This window comes from Leuciscus leuciscus (assembly GCF_965113295.1).
Source record: "Leuciscus leuciscus genome assembly, chromosome: 1".
NCBI classification, from domain to species: domain Eukaryota; kingdom Metazoa; phylum Chordata; class Actinopteri; order Cypriniformes; family Leuciscidae; genus Leuciscus; species Leuciscus leuciscus.
The window spans coordinates 40,778,204-40,796,097 of record NC_138725.1 but is presented as its reverse complement, the minus strand read 5'-3'; the positions used below and the strand labels follow the sequence as shown (position 1 = coordinate 40,796,097).

At 37.7% G+C, this 17,894-nt stretch overlaps 1 protein-coding gene and 1 long non-coding RNA gene across 2 annotated transcripts in view; both read right to left on the bottom strand.

Annotated features, from left to right (window-relative positions):
• LOC309508153 overlaps nt 1-17,894 on the bottom strand; it is a 54,472-nt gene that overhangs the window by 18,676 nt on the left and 17,902 nt on the right. The gene's annotated exons all lie outside the window — the stretch shown is intronic.
• Nucleotides 4,742-14,389, bottom strand: nfil3-2 (nuclear factor, interleukin 3 regulated, member 2). Its single transcript, XM_082181285.1, has 2 exons — nt 14,099-14,389; nt 4,742-8,989 (listed from the first exon to the last, which is right to left on the bottom strand). The coding sequence occupies exon 2, from the start codon at nt 8,393-8,395 to the stop codon at nt 6,761-6,763; it is 1,635 nt and encodes a 544-aa protein (XP_082037411.1). The 5' UTR covers nt 8,396-8,989; nt 14,099-14,389; the 3' UTR covers nt 4,742-6,760.

Below are 17,894 nucleotides of genomic sequence, written 5' to 3'. Positions count from 1 at the left end.
ATGAATGAACCGCTGGTTTTAAAATCTTTCCGGTCGACTGACATTTGTTATGACATCCGCTTCAAACATTACAATGCTCATGATAACTTTCGTTAACTCTACTGTAAATAAACCCACTACACCAGTTAATTACTCTTCGACAGCAATGCCATAGAAATATACAGAGCTGCTAAAACAGAAGTTTCATTGCTATTGTTAGCAAAAACAATATTCTAAAGATGGCTGCACTTATTTTCTGGAGCATAAGGTCTATAGAGAACCCCATTGAACCCCATTTTTTTGTGTGTCATAATACTATGGTACAATTACTAACACAGTACTTTTTTTATTCTTTTTTTTATTAGAGATGGAGAAAGTGGAATCATTTTAATATGCACTGATGAATTTGCGCATCTAACCTGCTTTTTTTTTTTTTATCCCTGCATCAAAATCACACTGAAGTTTCTTTAGAATAATAACTTTTAGAAGCACATATGCAAACATTTCAGCCTAACTTTATTATAAATATATTTAAATATGAATTATTATAGGAATTGATTAAATAAGTAAAATGGTAAATGGACTGCATTTATATAGCGCTTTCACAGACCCAATGGCCACCAAAGCGCTTTACAATATTGCCTCACATTCACCCATTCATACACCGACGGCGGTGTCAGCCATGCAAGGCGATCCAGCTCGTCGGGAGCAGCTGGGGTTAGGTGTCTTGCTCAAGGACACCTCGACACTTGGTCAGGTGGAACCGGGGATTGAACCACCAACCTTCCGGTTTGTAGACAATCTACATGAACCACTGAGCCACTGCCGCCCCTGTGACTCTACAATAAGTCTAAATTATTTCTAGGAAACAATTATGAGCATTTTAGTTCCGTTTGGGGAACACTGAAACATGTTATAGTAGGAAAACAACTTTCACTCAGAAATTGCTAGTGAATTTCACAAATAATTACGGGGAAACAGCAAATAACGCATTTAAATAAAAGTGAAATTTTGAAGTTGAAATAGTATTTCTAGTAAAACGTATTCCAGTCATCTTTATTTACAACTTTGAAAAATATTTTTTGCATAAAAATGCAGCTGATTAGTTGAGTCTAGATCTACAGTGCATAAATGTGTTTATTTTATGATTTTCAGAATGAATGCCAGACTGTGTGAACAAGCAAGCAATTTGCATTAATAAAATAAATAGTTTTATGTCAATTTTGTCTGTAGACTGAGCTTGCAGAGGGCGGTCAGATGGTGTTTCTGCGGACCTGTCCATGTGGAGGAAAGCTTACAGCGAGCCAAAACCCAGTGCACAGTATTTCCGTTGTGCTATGGCACAAACACACACAGCAGTGGCCTGATCCGTTGACCTCTCTCGGCAGTTCCAAATAAACCAGGTAACTTGAGAAGACTGTTTTCCCTCAGCTTACCATGAGCTTTCCCCGACAGGACAGGCCCGCTTCTCTCTCTCTCTCTCTCTCTCTCTCTCTCTCTCTCTCTCTCTCTCTCTCTCTCTCTTCTGTTTTCCTACCAATACTTTCACTTCATGTCCATCACCAACTCTCTCTCTCTCATTCCTCCCTCCCTTCAGCGCTGACCTACTTTTCAACTGACCTGTTTATGCAAGCTTCCATGCGCTCCAGTCACAAAAAGAGGGACAAAGGGGAAGCCGAATCTATATAGGACTTGTGCTACTGTTTCCACTGCTGTTGTTCGGGGAACATTACCTGCTGCCCCACCTCTATTCATCAGACACTGCAATGGTGTTTCTAACCTCACAAAGCAGGTTACGACACTGACTTCAAAGAGGCGATTATTAATAGCAGTCATGTAGTTATGAGGCTGCTGGCATTGGTTGCATTGGCCTATTTCACGTGGCTCACTTTGGCAGCACATATTTCTTTCATTGCCCAAATTAACAAGCACCGCAATCCTATTTATTAACATGATCTTTTGCAATATAGGCTTTTATGAAACAACATACACAATTTGCACGTAGTTTGAAAATAGTCTTTGGAGTTCGACTTGCTATATGCTATAATTTTTAAATAAATATGTTTTGTTATGTAACTAACTAAAACGTATATTTTTCATGCATTAATATATTTCAACATGTATATTAGCATTATATTTCCAGGCCATCATAGATTTTGAAATCCATTTTAAATATACTCTATTGTTCAAAATTGTGGGATCAGAAAGGACAAAAGAGACAGTGAAGACTTTTATAATGTGACCAAACATTTCTATTTTGAATAAATGCTGTTCATTTGAACTTTCTATTTATTAAAGAATCCTGAAAAAACAATGTTTTTTTCACAAATTATTAAGCAGCACAACTGTTTTCAACATTAATAATAATCAGAAATGTTTCTTGATCATCAAATAATCATACAGTATTACAATGATTTCTGAAGGATCACTGAAGACTGGAGTAATGATGCTGAAAATACAGCTTTGATCACAGGAATAAATTACATTTTACAATATATTCACATAGAAAACAGTTATTTTACATGGTAATAATATTTCACTATTTTTTTACTGTATTTTTGATCAAATAAATGCAGCCTTGGTGAGAAGAAGAGACTTCTTTCAAAAACATTAAAAAATCTCACCGGCCCAAATACTTTGAAACTTTTAATGAATGTGAAAAGATACAGATCTTTTTCCCAAAATAAAATCACTCTATATTCCATAGCCTTGCCTTGTCTTTCTAGTGAAGAAAACAGACCTTATCTGGGCCTCATCTACAAAACAAGCCTTTAATGAGAGTGTTCTAGTTTTGTTGTGTCGCACCGCTTGTTTTTAGTGTGGACCGGGTCAGGGTGTTTCTGATCAGACGGTGTGTCTCAGGAGAGATCTAAATCCCCTCAGCCCAATCCCTCATTCTCTCGTTGCCAGACTCATTATGTCAGCTCTGTGTTCGGGACCAGTCTCTCTGCTTCTATGTCTGTCCTCACACACAGATTGTGTAACATTTTCCTTGTTGAAATGTAATCAGATCAAGGGCTTCAGTTTTAGTTAAGGACAATGGATTCAGAGAACACAAGTCGACGAGAGCTGTTCATTTTGATACTTCATTGATGTTTATTTAATTTAGCTAAAGTAAACCAGGACTCGGTAGTCCATCACTGAATACAAATTACATGATGAAAATTGTGGTTAGTGATGACATTACAAATTTTACATAATAAAATCGGACTACTTTTTGATTACTTTTAGATCCTTTGACCTAATGTGTTTGAATAGGATAATCTTCATACTGATATAAAAATACAAAGAAAAAGAAGAAAAAAAATGTTAAATGTGTTATCAACAACATGAAATGCATTGAACATTACATTACATCAGGGGTTTGGTGAAGGAACTGCTAGAAGTTCGTAAGTTGATGAAAAATTAATTATGACTTAAGTAATTAATAAATTAAAGTAATAATTAAAACAAAAAAACTAAATAGTTTTGTATTTATTTAAAAATATATTTTTTCTTTTAAATAACAAAAAAAAAAGATTAAATATTTTATTTGTTTATGCTATGTGCATGGCCTCTTAATTTTACATATAATTATGTCCTTTACAAACGTATATAAGAAATAGGCTGTTTTAGAAAGGAACTTTTAAAAGGAACAACAGAAGAATTATGGAAGAATCAGTGAATTAAGAATAATTTAGTGGCAATTTGTGAATATTATTTAATTATGTTATCAATAAAAAATGAACTGTTGTCTGATTATGAATATTTGATCTAATTACCAGTATGTAATTTTTTGGTGTTATTTTGTTATATTTTACTGATTTCATTAACACACTTTAAATTTAACTGATGCCTCCGAACCCTATAAATTATTTGTCCAACCATATCTATATTAGTTATGTTTATTATATTGACTCGCACCGACCCCGGGCTGTCCTTATTGTTGAGCAGAAGTCATAAAGCACCTGAAAATAAATCCAACATATTTTCTGAGTTTGAGGGAGTTGCATAAAAATAGGAAAATCTTTTTCTTGGGAAACCAAGATTTTTAATTGATTTAGCTCACCATGGATTTGTCTTTGGCACGGCTTGGGAGGTGTTAAAACTAAAAACACCTGATAGATCTGCTGACCTGTGCATGTTCTCATCAGCAGGACAGGCTGTTCTGTACATTCATGCAACACAAACATGAAGGAACTAGGGAAATAAGGGTTTAATTAAGTCTTTTCTACTGGTAGAGCCAATCAGAAAGGGCAAGATACAGATTGTATCCCGTTTGACTACATTGTTTGTGTGCATGTTTATGCAGCGCTTGTCTCAAATACGCACATTGTGTTCTGCATATCATGTTACATTATGAGAAACTATCAATGTGCAACGTGCACATATCAGTTCGCTGAACACATCTGCATAACATGTTTAAGCAGCACATCGAGTAACTAGGTCAGAGTTACGTAAGTCACGTAAGCCTGTGGTAAAGCTAGATTGATGTGTGTCAGTGTGTCAGTCTCTCATGATAGGCCGGAGCAAAATGTTCAACATTTCTGCCCTTTCGTAATGTTAAGCCAGAATAAAAGATATAGGAAATTAAGTATTTCCTTTGTTTACTAATCTCTTTCAACTTGAGTTAAATCCTTTTTAGAAAGCAAACAGTTATGTAATCGGGTGTCAATAAATTTGATTCGATAAGACTATAATTGCATGTTGCAAAATATAATGCAGTTATGTAATTATAAAACTAAGTGGATACAGTATTTTAAAAAAAAGACAAATGCATGAATAATGCAACAACATTTTTTTATTTCATTTTTTTTGTAGAATTTTTGAAATGCACCCAAACCTAGCACTGAATATTAGTGTTTTTACAATATGCATCTATTTCAAAGCAGTGCCATGGTCTACTCAATAACAGCAAACAAGCCTTGCTCGTTATTTCCACTTTCTTTTTTGATAAAACCATAAGAAATAATAATAATAAAAAACATCAAACATCACTCAGTTTGAAACATACTGAAAGGACGAAGGGGGATATGGTGACATTGTGGTGAGCAATTACAAAATCACAGTAAACAGGAAGTAAAGACGCAGTTAGTGATAAAAAGGACAACGCTTGGCCCCCAAAAACATTTCAAAAAGCACAATACAGTGTTGTGAGAAAAAAAAATATTTTACATTTATACACAAGTGCCATAAGTTAACATGACATGTAGACTTATTTTGAAAAATATTTAAGGGCAGTTGTGACTAAAATTGAGCTACCTGAAAAAATACAAGCGTTCTTCTAAAAGTAAAAAAAAAAAGAAAAAAAAAGAAAACTTTAATTAAACCTCATTTTAGCAGGAAAGCATATGCAGGGCAGCAGCTGACTAGTGAGTGAGTCAGCAAACCAGTTAAAGAGTGAAAAAACTGCAGTATCAGCTAGCTTAATTGCTTAACTGGGGGCCTCAATGGCAAATGATCTGAGACATTATGCTAGTAATCATCCATTTATACTGATGTAAGCAGGGTGGAGTTTTCCTGTAAAACCCCATGCTCATTAGAGCAAATCATTCATGTTCATAACCAGAGAGGAAGAGAAAGTTATTTTGCACTACGTCTAGAACAAAAATTGTTTAATATCTTTCTATATTCTAGGTTCACTCTATAACAGGTTATGAAGCTAATTGATGTTTTACATCAGTGGATGTACTAGGAAAACAATAAATAAAAAGGCTACATAAAATGGAAGGTAAATGTAATTTTTTGGGTAGTTTTAATGTTTTAAACATCTGGAAAATACATATTACGACAAACAGTGTTTCAAGACTAGACATTTCAATTAGTTATAACTGCAATAAAAACATTTTGGTATCTACAACATGGAGATTACATTAACCTGCTAATGTACCTGTAAAGGCTTTGGGGCATTTTGTCATTTTCCTATAAAAGGAGAGTTTCCAAAAAAATATTTATTTGCAAATTGGTAAAGTAAAAAAAGGAGTTTATATTAAGTGGCACTGCAAACACACTGATATTGTACAGTATTTTTGACAAGGAAAATTCTTTAGTCGCTGAACTACATATTTTTTCATGTAATCTTTTTGTTTTCTTCTTAAAATATAATCATATATAATATTTATATCACATTTTATACATACAAACCAAGTGCCTGATCAAGAAGGAGCAGTAGCTAGGCTGTTGAATGTGGGAAAAGAGATGGGCAGTACTAGTTAGAAAAGCAGACAGAGGTAGGGAGCAGAGAGGGGTATGAAATTAAAGCCATGTTTCTTTGGTCAAGGGAACGTTCCCTGAATCTTCTGATGTTTGATATGTTTAAAAATGGTGCACAGCCACCTGCAAATGTTCTGTTGTTTCGTTGTGGCCAAAAACTAAGAAAGGGGCACTTGAAATTGCCTATTTACATAGAAGAATCCGTTACATTACAATGCCTCACAAATTGTAGATATTGCTATTGAATTGAATGTACTCTTATGTTGACATCTTGGTGCAGCACAGGAAATACGGGTAAGTGCGATCAATAGCATGTCATCCTATTTCATTGTTATAAAAGTGCCACTGTAACCTTAAGAGGAAGTTAAACAAACAAACAAACCAAACCAACAAAAGGTAAATCTATACATTATGGTACAATGCATCAGGTTCTGTCCTGATGTAGTTCTGGCAATGTCCACTTCTCTTATTCCTAGCCATACGAACAGGGAATGGGCGAAGGATAGAGGATGAAGGTGGGACCTCAAAGGGTTTATAAAATGTCTCTTGGGGTTATACCAAGACCCGAGTGAGTCCTACGGTCTCCCATTCAGTCATGTCTCTTGTTGCAACTGTTACGCAAGCTGGATTCCTTCTTCCCATATTCGATGCTTCCAACCGAAGTGTCATGCTTGCAAAACCCTGCATTCGACTGACCGCCAGATTGAGACAAGGCCAGGTAAGGGTGCTGAGGTAATGGTTGGAAATTAGCAGGTGGCGTCGTTGGCGAGTCTTGAGATGATGCTGTGCCCTCACTCTGAGCTCTGTGCTTGAGTCTCAATTTGTGGGGTAGGGCAGTGCCTTTGATTTCCGTTTGGCCATCTTTGCACTGGCTTGGTGAAAAGGAGCTCTGGGTCATGAATATGTGAGGGTGGTAGCTGCCTGTATCAGAGCAAGAGGAAGAGGGAGACTCATCATCTGTGGAGCCCTCTTTATCAGAGCTGCGGGGATCCCCATCACTTGAGGAAGTGTCCTTTCCTGAGTGAGCCTCATAGTACTCTTCTTGTCTCAAGCTTCCTTCGTAGGTCAGCACTGGTGGCTCGTCGTTTTCCTTGGGGCTATTTGAACAGTGGTACATCTGTGTTTCATCTCCATCCTCGGGTCTCACCAGAAGATTTGGGGCGGCAGAATCGACCCTTTGTCGCTGAGCAATGTACGCTTGCCTTTCGGCGGCCTCTGTGTAGTGATGAGGAGAGTCCAAAGTCTTCTTCTCTAGCCGTCTGGACACCTCTGCCAAGGTTTTTTCGGTTGGTTCCTCTGTAAGCTGGGTGAGGTTCTGCTGCTCTTTTGGAATCATTTCCTGAGTTTCTACAGGATACGAGGCACTGCTAGAACGGTATAAGATGACACTTCTTTGAGCAGATTGCGGGACGTCAGAACTTTCAACCGTCTCCTGACGTTGTTGCTTCTGTTGGTTGGCTGAGTAATCCTGCTCAAAAGTCCGCTGGTGAAGAACTGCTGGTAGTCTAGAATGAATGTTGAACATGAACTGTGCGGTGGTGCTATTGACAATGTCCATCTCTAGACCCATCCCTTCCTGCTTGATGTCATACGCCATTGGCTCTGGGCTATCCCGAGAGGAGCCATCAGACATATCAGAGAGGGAACCTCGTGGGGAGTACTTTGCCAATTTCAAATGTCCATCCCCTCGAACAGACTGCTCTGTTTCAGAAGAATCAGAATTTATCATCATCTGAGAAACACTGGAGTAACCATTAGGGTAGAAGCAACTGGAGGAAGAGGATGATGAGTTGCCCCCAGAAGTTCCATTGACTGCTCCACCAATCTGCTGACTCTTTTCCATGTAGGAGGCTGTACTTATCAGACCAAACCTGAGCTTAAGCTGTAAAAGTTCAGTTTTTAGGCGTACATTCTCATCGTTCAGTGCCATAACTCTGTTCTCGAGGATCATGTCATTAAAGCGTCGCTTCTCCCGGGAACGCTTGGCTGCCTCGTTGTTCTTACGTCGCTTTTCCCAGTAGGATGCATCCTTTTTCTCATCTGAGATAAATTCACGTTTGCGTCGACAGCTCATGTTGTTTGACTTTGGTTTGAGAAGGCGGCTCTGGCGAGGGTTGCTTTGAGGTGAATGGAGAAGATCGCTGTAGTCTGAAAAGCTGTCTGTGTTCTCTAAGGTTTTGCTAGAACTGGAATTTGTTGAGATTTGTAAGTTCAAACTTTCCATCCTCGGCTTCACCACCGATTATGGAAATTAATGAAGAAACGGGGATGGGGTAAAGGTGGTTACAAGATTCCCTGTAGGATATCCTGATGTACTGTAGATTGGAGAATCTTCAACTAAGTAGCTGGATCAGCAAATACTTTACGAGGTGTTTTAGCTTCTGAAAAGATGAACCTCATTGATTTTGTTGATTTGAATTGCAAGGAAATAGTCCTTGATGATCAAGTGTCCAGGTTGGCTAAGAAGAGCAAGAACAGGTGCACTTTATTATGAGTCTCCTGCATTTAACAAACCCGAAGAATTCCTCAGTGAGTAAAATCTTTTACTCTCTTGCCACACAATGTTGGTCAAAGCCAAACGAGGGGCAATAAAGTACAGAGAAGGTGGCCAAAACTGCTTAAAAGATTCTGACCCCCTTTTTCTTTGTTTTCACTTTTGTTCCTTTATGTAACAGGGCTCTATCATGCCACAGAGATGTGTCCCAGTGCCTTGGGCGTGTTGGAGGATATAGGTCACTCGGTCTGCCCCAGCTTGCCAGCCTCTTGGGGAGGGGTGCTGCTGCTCTCAAAGCCCTCCAGCTGGCTGTTCGACGAAAGGCTGCAAACATAAAAGAGAAAAATAAATATTTGTTAATTCTCGAAAGCTGAAGCAATTCATAGTTTGCCTTTAGGCACTTAGATAAATCTTTTAATTTGTTGTAGTTTTTAATTTTTAATTCAACTCTCCACACTTCTCTGCATGGCTGGGTAATCAGAAGATTTAGAAGAGGAATGTTCAGCTGTGCCTTTGTTATATTCTCTTGCTTCATCTACTCAACCTTGACAACCACAGAGTGTTTTCTGTTGCCCAGTAACCACTGTCTGACCTGCTAACCCTCCTATTGATTTGTCTGTCTGCGACCCTTGACCTTACCTCACTGACTAGACATTGGACTCTTGTGATGCAAAGGGACCACGGCTAAGAACGCTGTCAGTGATTATTTTGGTCAAGGAGGACCAACGGCTAAAGAAACTGACCTAAAATTAGTTTCCTAGTTCAGCATCACCCTTTGTACAGAATTCCAGCAAGAGAATTCCAGAATTCCATCCATGTGTTCCGCAAACATGACTACACATATGGTAAACATTAGGAATGAACACATGATTTGTTTTAACATTTTGAAACCTTATCCCGTATTACATCATCTTTTCAAAGGAAATCAGTGCGAGAGGTTTCGGCTTTTGAAACATTAACATAAAATGTTACAACACATCTCCTCTTGGCTGCACAGCCTGAGGAGCCTGGTGCCCCAATGTGCAATGAGCCCAGAAACCAAATTCAAAAACATTAACACTTCATCTTTTAATGACTTCACTAAAAGGCTTTCAAGGAGAACTTTCGAAAGAAGCATACTTGAGCTAAAAATGAGAAGAAGCCAAGAAAACCTCATAACAATAATTACTATAATGGGAGATAAACCGAGGTCAGGCAAAAGGCAAGTCAGGTTTTATGATCTGGGGATTGGGAGCTTTGCAATATAGGTCAGGCCTTTCTGGAAAAAAGGGGAACCAAGGGAACATTCCATCAACATGAGTTCAGATCCAGGGGAGGTAACTGTTTCATCCATTTAAAAGTGGGCACTAATGGAAAAGCGGAGTCTCCAGTGATGATTAACTCAGCAGCCAGTGGGTAATTCCACATTTGCTGCAATCCCCTCATGACCTAAACTGAGCCACAACTCCCTGTTGCAATGTCAGGATATTGTTGTTCAACTAAAAGTGTCTGATTTCCTTTTTTCTATAAGTTTGCTCAGTTTGGCTGCAAATATCTGGTCCCAGTATAATATTAAACTCATAAGGCCAATTTATGAGGCCACTGTTCTCTAATAATACAAGAATAAATATAAAGTGAACTATCACAATTTGTAGTTGAGAGTAAAAGCATTATATTTATCTTTTTCTAAAGGAGAGAAAAGGTATTTAAGACTATACTTGCATATCTAAAATAGTACAATGACTCCGTAGCAGTAAGTATGACATCTGCATCAGAAATTACGCACTAATGTAGTGTAATCCTGTGATCTGGCTTCCCTTTTTATGGGTTATGGTCTCCTCATCCCAGACATCTGAGGGAACATTACGTAACCAGAGACAGCTTAAACCTCTTCTGATGGCTTCAATCAACACTTTCTGGTTAAGTCTGGTAATGCATAATGAATATGGCCAAATCTGTGATGTTTCATCTCCTAATTATTGTACGATATGAATAAAGTATGTCAATAAAGTGCACTGTTAATTAAATGTAAATGATATTAAACAGGTTTATGGTCATTTAGGTAAGGTGCAAAGCTTAAAGAGACTCCCTCCCTGAATGACCCACTAACCTAGAAACTGGGTGGTTAGCGAGAAAAAAAGGCTATTTTCCCTTGTGCTCAAATATAGGTCAGGAGTGCAACAGGCACCACGAGAGAGAGAGATAAAGTCAGAAAGGGAATTGAAGTGTTTGCTAAAAATAGAGAGGTGAGGGATGGATTGAGGATAAACTAAATGAAGAAGTATGAGAAAAAAAAAAGAGAATACATTTTATTGAATGCCACAAACACAGAGGAGCTTTACAAGACACCCCCAAAATTATTTTGTATTTTTAAATACATCAGGGATAAGTGTCAATTTCAGAATTATCTGGGAAAACAGAAAGACTGAATCAAATGTAAACAAATGTATTAATATTGGCACAGTATCCAGAGTTGTCCTAGGATGTTTGTATTATACTATGAAACATACTGTCATACTTGTGAATGAATCACTTGATTCAGTTCTTTTTAGTGATTCAGTCTAATCAACTGCTGAATCAGACTGAACTGAGCACAGGATTCATGGCTAGGGATCAATCAGACAACTCATTATCTCACTGAATCAGTTCAGATTACTCAGAAATGCCAATGCTTATTTCAGGCTTACAATGAGCAGAGCACTATTACTGTTAAATGCATTTTTCGAATGCAACTGAAATAAGTGGTATTTAATTTAAATAGAAATTTAATTATTATAAATGTAAATGCTACTGTTCCTCCTTAAAACCGGAGAAAAAGGAAGAGGCTATGCAAAAAAATTGTCAGTGGATGAGTTATTTACTCTGTCAACCACACCCATGAGTCATTAAAAAGTATGTATCTCCTCGCATTAACGACTAATAATTGAAATCTTACATCACCAACAATCAAACCATCATAAAAACTCTGACATGACACACTTGTCTGTCTGTTATTCAAAACTGCTATTATTTATCATGTGACATGGATCAATGAAATCATTTCTAATAACCGACTTCACTGGATGACATGCAATTAGATAAACTTAAAACTGTAATGGGCCAATAAAACTCACTTTCACTCTTGCCCTATATATAGGACATGGCCGGGTTATATTTGCGCTTTCATCAGGGAAGAAATAGCATGTCTGGCCCACTGTAGACTTAACTTGGGCGAGGCCTGGAAACTATAATTCAGCTCAAATGTTTCATGTGTTGCTTTACAGCCGTTTCAGTAATGGAAATAATGGGTGAAGGCGGGGAGCTGGATTTCATTGTGGCCATGTAATTGACCCTGGGGCGGAATGTAATATTCGGCACGTGGGATGGGAGCTCTTTTTTTTGTCTTTATCTTCTCCAGTAGGAGGAGGGCAGGCCTTGGACAAGCAGGAGGAGTTCCAGGCCAACTCTTTCTATAAACACACTCATATCATCCTCTATTGAAAAAAAATAAATGCTTTGACCGAGTCCATGTGTTTCACTAGTCACATGTGCTCTCTTGCCCCACAAAACTAAACGGTAATTCGCCTCTCCCTGTTAGCCACATCGGCACAATAACGACACGCCTCCTCCCTATCTTCCTTTCTCTTTCACTAGAAAAAATCTTGAGAAATCCACCAATTGAGTGTTTATAGCTTAAAGAGGTCAGTAAACTTGGTCACACTCAAACACCGTAAATCAAGAATGGCACTGCACTAAACAAATATGCTTTTATGTGTAGCAATCTGAAAGATTTATCTGCACAATTTAACACTCTACCAATGTTTTCTTTCTTTCTTTTTTATATATTGTTGCTAAAGCAGTCCCCAATATGCAAGATTTAGCTGCACGGATCAGTAAACTGGCAGAAGCTTTGTTCTTTGTTATGGCAGACGAGGGAGTGCTTTCTCCAGGTTTATGACCTACATTCTGCGCTGGGCCGCTGGCACACAAAGCAGTTCGTCTGATGCCCCCTGATGCTTTAAAGACCCTTTGTTTTTGTTTTTATATTTAGACTTCTCATTTCTCTCAATTATGTAACTCTTTACACAAAGACTGCATTATGTCGGGAAAAAAAGGCTAGATGTCAAGCAATCTCACATCCACAAATTTTAAGCTGATCATGCATGCCATATGGTGCATGTTTTCTTACTATCTATCTATCCATCTATCTATACACACACACACTTTTGTTGAATCTAAAATATGTGATGCAAGAGCTCATGCTATAAAACATTATGCATACTATTTGAAGCATAGACCAGGTGTCATCAGGGGGGAAAAAAAGTGACTTAACCTAATATTACTCATGTAAATTGTACTGTATAAACATGTAGGAAAGATAAGGTAAATCAGTTTACATCCAGGTACAGGGAACTCTCTGATGAATAACAATAGTATAAAGTTTAAGTACAGCTTACCAATACAATGCGAGGGCATTAGGTGATCTGACCACGATAAATACAACAGTAACCACAAAAGTTACTAAATAACCGCTATCGCTTGCTTACCGGCAGAAAATGCCCCAAAATGTCAAAGAATTCGCACAATGTGTACCAAAATTAAATCTTAATGCATATCAATACATTAATCGAGAGTTTAGTTCAAGCATTGCATGTTTCCGACTTGTAGTGGTTGGGCATTTACATTTTAAATGCAAGAAAGTTACATTTGGTTGCCAACTGGTTTGCTCCTGTCTGGATAGCAGGAAAGAGTTAACAGGTCTGACTCCTCTAACGTAAACACCCGCGTTAACCTTTACCGAGCACGGCTACACGTGACAGCGAGAAGTGTGTCCGGGATTTTTCCTCCCAAACCGCCGCATTAACCTCCTAACCCAATTGGATTGAACAGTTTCATTAGGATGTCATTGTCGAACATTATTCAATAACATAATATCAAGACATTTCCGGCGATATAATGTAATTATGTTTGTTGGTGTTTTAATCAAAGTCAAGCGGTGCGCCCTGAACTAACTGTAACTCTAACTGTAAAAAAATGCCTTTTTTTTTTAAATGCACTGACCAATCATAAAATAGGGTAATATCATTACTAGCCCCAAATAAACAATGATTCCGAAATCTTTTGTTAATGGTGAATGATTGTGCATGGACAACATTTAAAATATGTTATGGCCATCAAGTGCTAAATGTCCTGTCAACAGTCGCGAGGGGTCCTGGCCTCGCCTTAACATTGCGAACACGCACACTGAGCAACATCCCCAATCTGTAACGTGCGTGCGTAAACACACTAAACATAAACTAATGAATTCATCTGGATGTGAGCTTGGGCCGTTGCATTACAAATATAATTCTCTGATTATTTCCAGTCATCTAATTCATAGCCGCGTAAATTTACCGCAAGATCACGCAGAAGCATCAGCCATGCAGTTGTAAACATACAGTGTGCGCGCATCTAAAAGTAGTAAAGCAAACGTACCTTTTGTCGCTTTTGTGAGTGTGTCCAAATATTTGGCGCCCGATGGTTATTATTAGTCTCTTTGTATCAGCCTCAAAGACTTGAATGGAAAGGCGAGGTGATCCACACACACGCACTACACGCTGTGTCCTGAACGCATGGATTCCGCAGCCCGTGTGTTTTTGCCCTGGTTCCTTGTGTTGTATTGGCGAGGCTCTCCGGTATCCTGCCGCTAGCTGCTTCTGTTTAGAAATGTATGTTAGTAGGTCAGCGGTTGCATAACAGGACGCTTCGGGTGCCTCGTCACGTTTTGTTTCTCTCTTTTACCCCCACCTCCGTCCCTCCCTCGTCCATCCGAAAGCCTGTGAGTGCATAACTGGGAGGGATCAGGCAGTCCGCCCGACCTGCTCTCGGATATAGGACGGTGTGATATTCCTAATAAGATTGACATGTAGGCTAGGAAACATGTAGCTGTTACTTAAGGTTGCATGCAACTTTCCACTTCCACTATTAAATATGTTAAAAATGTAATCGGGAAATTGCACATAACACTTTCCTACACATTTTTATTGTGATTTTTATTTTATTTTTTCTCCAGATTTTTTAAAAGTAGTTACTAAACAAATACAAGCATATGCAATTTGATTGACCCAATTTTCCATAAACAGAACAGCTGATTTTATTTAGCTGCATGTCTGGGTGAATCCAGAGACAGCTAGACTATTTTAGGCTAAATAATTTGTAAAGAAATGTCTGGGTCAAATTTCACCACGAAATCATAAGAAAAAAAATAGTTTTTTTTTTGTTTTTTTTTGTAAGAATATAAAAGCCATTTTGAGGAGTACTAAGATATCTTGTCACTATTTAGGACACTTTTACCTCAAATTATTACCCACAATTACTGTAATTCAACCTGACCTTTTACTACTGTATATACAGTAAAATATATAGCCATTATTTTCATTGATAATTATCATTACTTTATTACAGCATTTTAGCAATAAAACAAATTAGTTTAACATGATTTCCACACTACAGATTTTTTTTTGTTGTAACATTATGATATTGAGAATATTAAAATGAGAATTTTTTTCTTTTCTTTTTTTTTCTTCTAATATGATAATGAAAATGGTCCAAAAAATAGTATTTTATTTTATTTTTTATTTTATTTTATTTTAATTAATCATTTTAAAAAATATTTATTTATATATTGTTTTATTTTAGTACTGGCCATGAAAGTATTGCCTAATTTTTCGAAAATTCTGAATCCACCTCATGGTCCTTGGACCTTTTTTTTTGTGATGGAAGTCACAAACACCATAGTATTGTGACGATGACCTTGAACTTGGCTCATTGTCCCCTCCCCCCATACCTTCCTGCCTTCATCGCCCAATCCCACCCCTCCCAGCATCGTCTGGAGGAGGTTTCCATGGCAACCGTCGCGCTACCCCCTAACGTCAGGCCCAGCCGCCTTTTGACTGGCACTGGCAGAGTGATGAAGATCAACCAGTCAGGGGTCAGTGGATTAGTGGAACAGGGCTGTCCAGGAGGGGAAATTAACTGGGAAGCAGGGATATTTGGAAGGGAAGCAGGGATATTTGGAAGTGAAGAAGGCTCATAAACACTGAAGCTCAAGAAAAGCTTTGTGTCAGTCCAGCTCCTTAAATAGACTCTCACAGCTATTTATATCTTCTTACGTCACAAGAAAGGTCTCAGAGGAGCTCAGTTCTCAGGGGATTTGGGTATATTTGGTGTCAGGTGTTTATTTTTAGAGTAAAGGAAGTACAGGGAAATGTCAAGGTGTAATTTGACCTTGAATCAGGTGATGTTGTCGTACAAATCTGTGTGTGCCATGTAGTTCGGTTAATGCCGTGCATGTAAGTGCGTATGCGCTGACTGGAAATAAAAAAAAATTTGCTGACCTCTTGTGGATTGTGCTAGAGTTGCAACAACAAATGTGTGACGCGTTATAGACCTGTAAAATATATACTGTATATTGATAAATAAGAGTTACAGAAGAAAATAAATATAATTGAATTATTGAAAAATATATTTGTTGCTTTTGATTTACTGTAAATAAGATTTATTTCATTTTTTTTTTCAGGAAGCCATGAATTCTTTATTATATATGCCCCTTTAATTATTGTGCATGCTTCATTTTTACAGATCATTTTATATTTGTTTATATTTATTTTATTTTATTTTTTCATATATATATATATATTTTTTTTTTTACTTTTTTTACTTTTTTTTTTTGTATAAAGTGTTCATAAGGGTCACATGGACATTACAGATGGTATATTGTGTTGTGTCATTTCTGGTGTTTCCACAATGTTGGTAACTTGATGCACCTGAAGGTGCTGATGATTTGCGGAATGAGGTTCACCTGTGATGTGTGTTTTTTTTTAAAAAAACAATCTTTTCGGTGTTTCACAGTACACACTGATGATGGCTTAGGCCGAAACGCATCTGTGAGGACATAGTAGTAATAAATGTATGAAAATATGACTTGAGAGTGCGGTTTTTCATCTTTATTTTTGATAAACGTCTTTATTACTCGCACCCATATATTATTTTGGGAGTTGAGCGCGCCTGCTCTTAATACTACAGATAATTTTACCCAACAATATTTTAAGAAACATCTTGAACATATCTCAATCCACAGCACATGTACAATATATATTTATTGAATAAGGAACTGTGAATGCGTTTAAACAAATAAATAAATAAAATGAACCAGCTTTCTCACGATCAACGTCTGAGCTGGTATATTGAGACATCTAAGATGTCATTGCCTCCAGGGCTTTGCTTATTACTGTTAAATCTTGATGAATACCAAGCAGAGGTGATATTCTGTGAGTATTGCTTATGTGTACATGTCAAAACCTGTCTATCTGGCTGATTCTCGGAATTTGACTAATTCAGAGACAGTTCTCATAATCAAATGCAAGAGAATTTGATGTTTCAAAAGAACATTACTTGTGAAACCACTGTTAGTTGTCTTTCAAGACAAATTACACACACACACACACACACACACGCACACACACACACACACACACACACACACACACACACACACACACACACACACACACACACACACACACACACACACACACACACACACACACACACACACACACACACACACACACACACACACACACACACACACACACACACACACACACACACACACACACACACACACACACACTGTATTCCAGGATGACATTGTCAAGATTCATCAGGCTCAAAAATTGTGAGTAGACTGTGTGTAGACTTTACAAAGTGCTTGACTCTTGCATTTTCAATACAAGATCTTGACCAAAAAAGTATGCACCTCTTGATGGAGGTCAATGCACCATCAATGCAAGAGTCCAGCACTCTGTAAAGTCTCCTCCAGCACATCCCAAAGACTTTCACTGAATTTAAGGTCTGGACTCAGAGGTGCCGATTCATGTGTGAAAATGATTCTTCATCTTCCCTCACAACCATTATTACACAATTTGAGCCTGATGAATCATTGTCATCCTGGAATATGGCCATGATGTGTCTTCCATTGAAAAGCTACACACTCCATTAATTAGGGTTATAAGAACTGTTGCCAAATATACAACATGCTAGAAACATAAAAATCACTGAAATAATGATCTAATCATTTGCCTATTTGCCAAACAGCAACTTTTTTTTCTTTTTTTTTGGCCAGGCAGTGTATGTATGCATATATATATATATATATATATATACAGGACAGGTGCTCGTCATAAAATTAGAATATCATCAAAAAGTTGATTTATTTCAAGAATTCAAC

What these genes read in the sequence shown, in the direction of transcription:
- nfil3-2 (XM_082181285.1), bottom strand. Translation starts at nt 8,395, where the DNA reads ATGGAAAGTTTGAACTTACAAATCTCAACAAATTCCAGTTCTAGCAAA.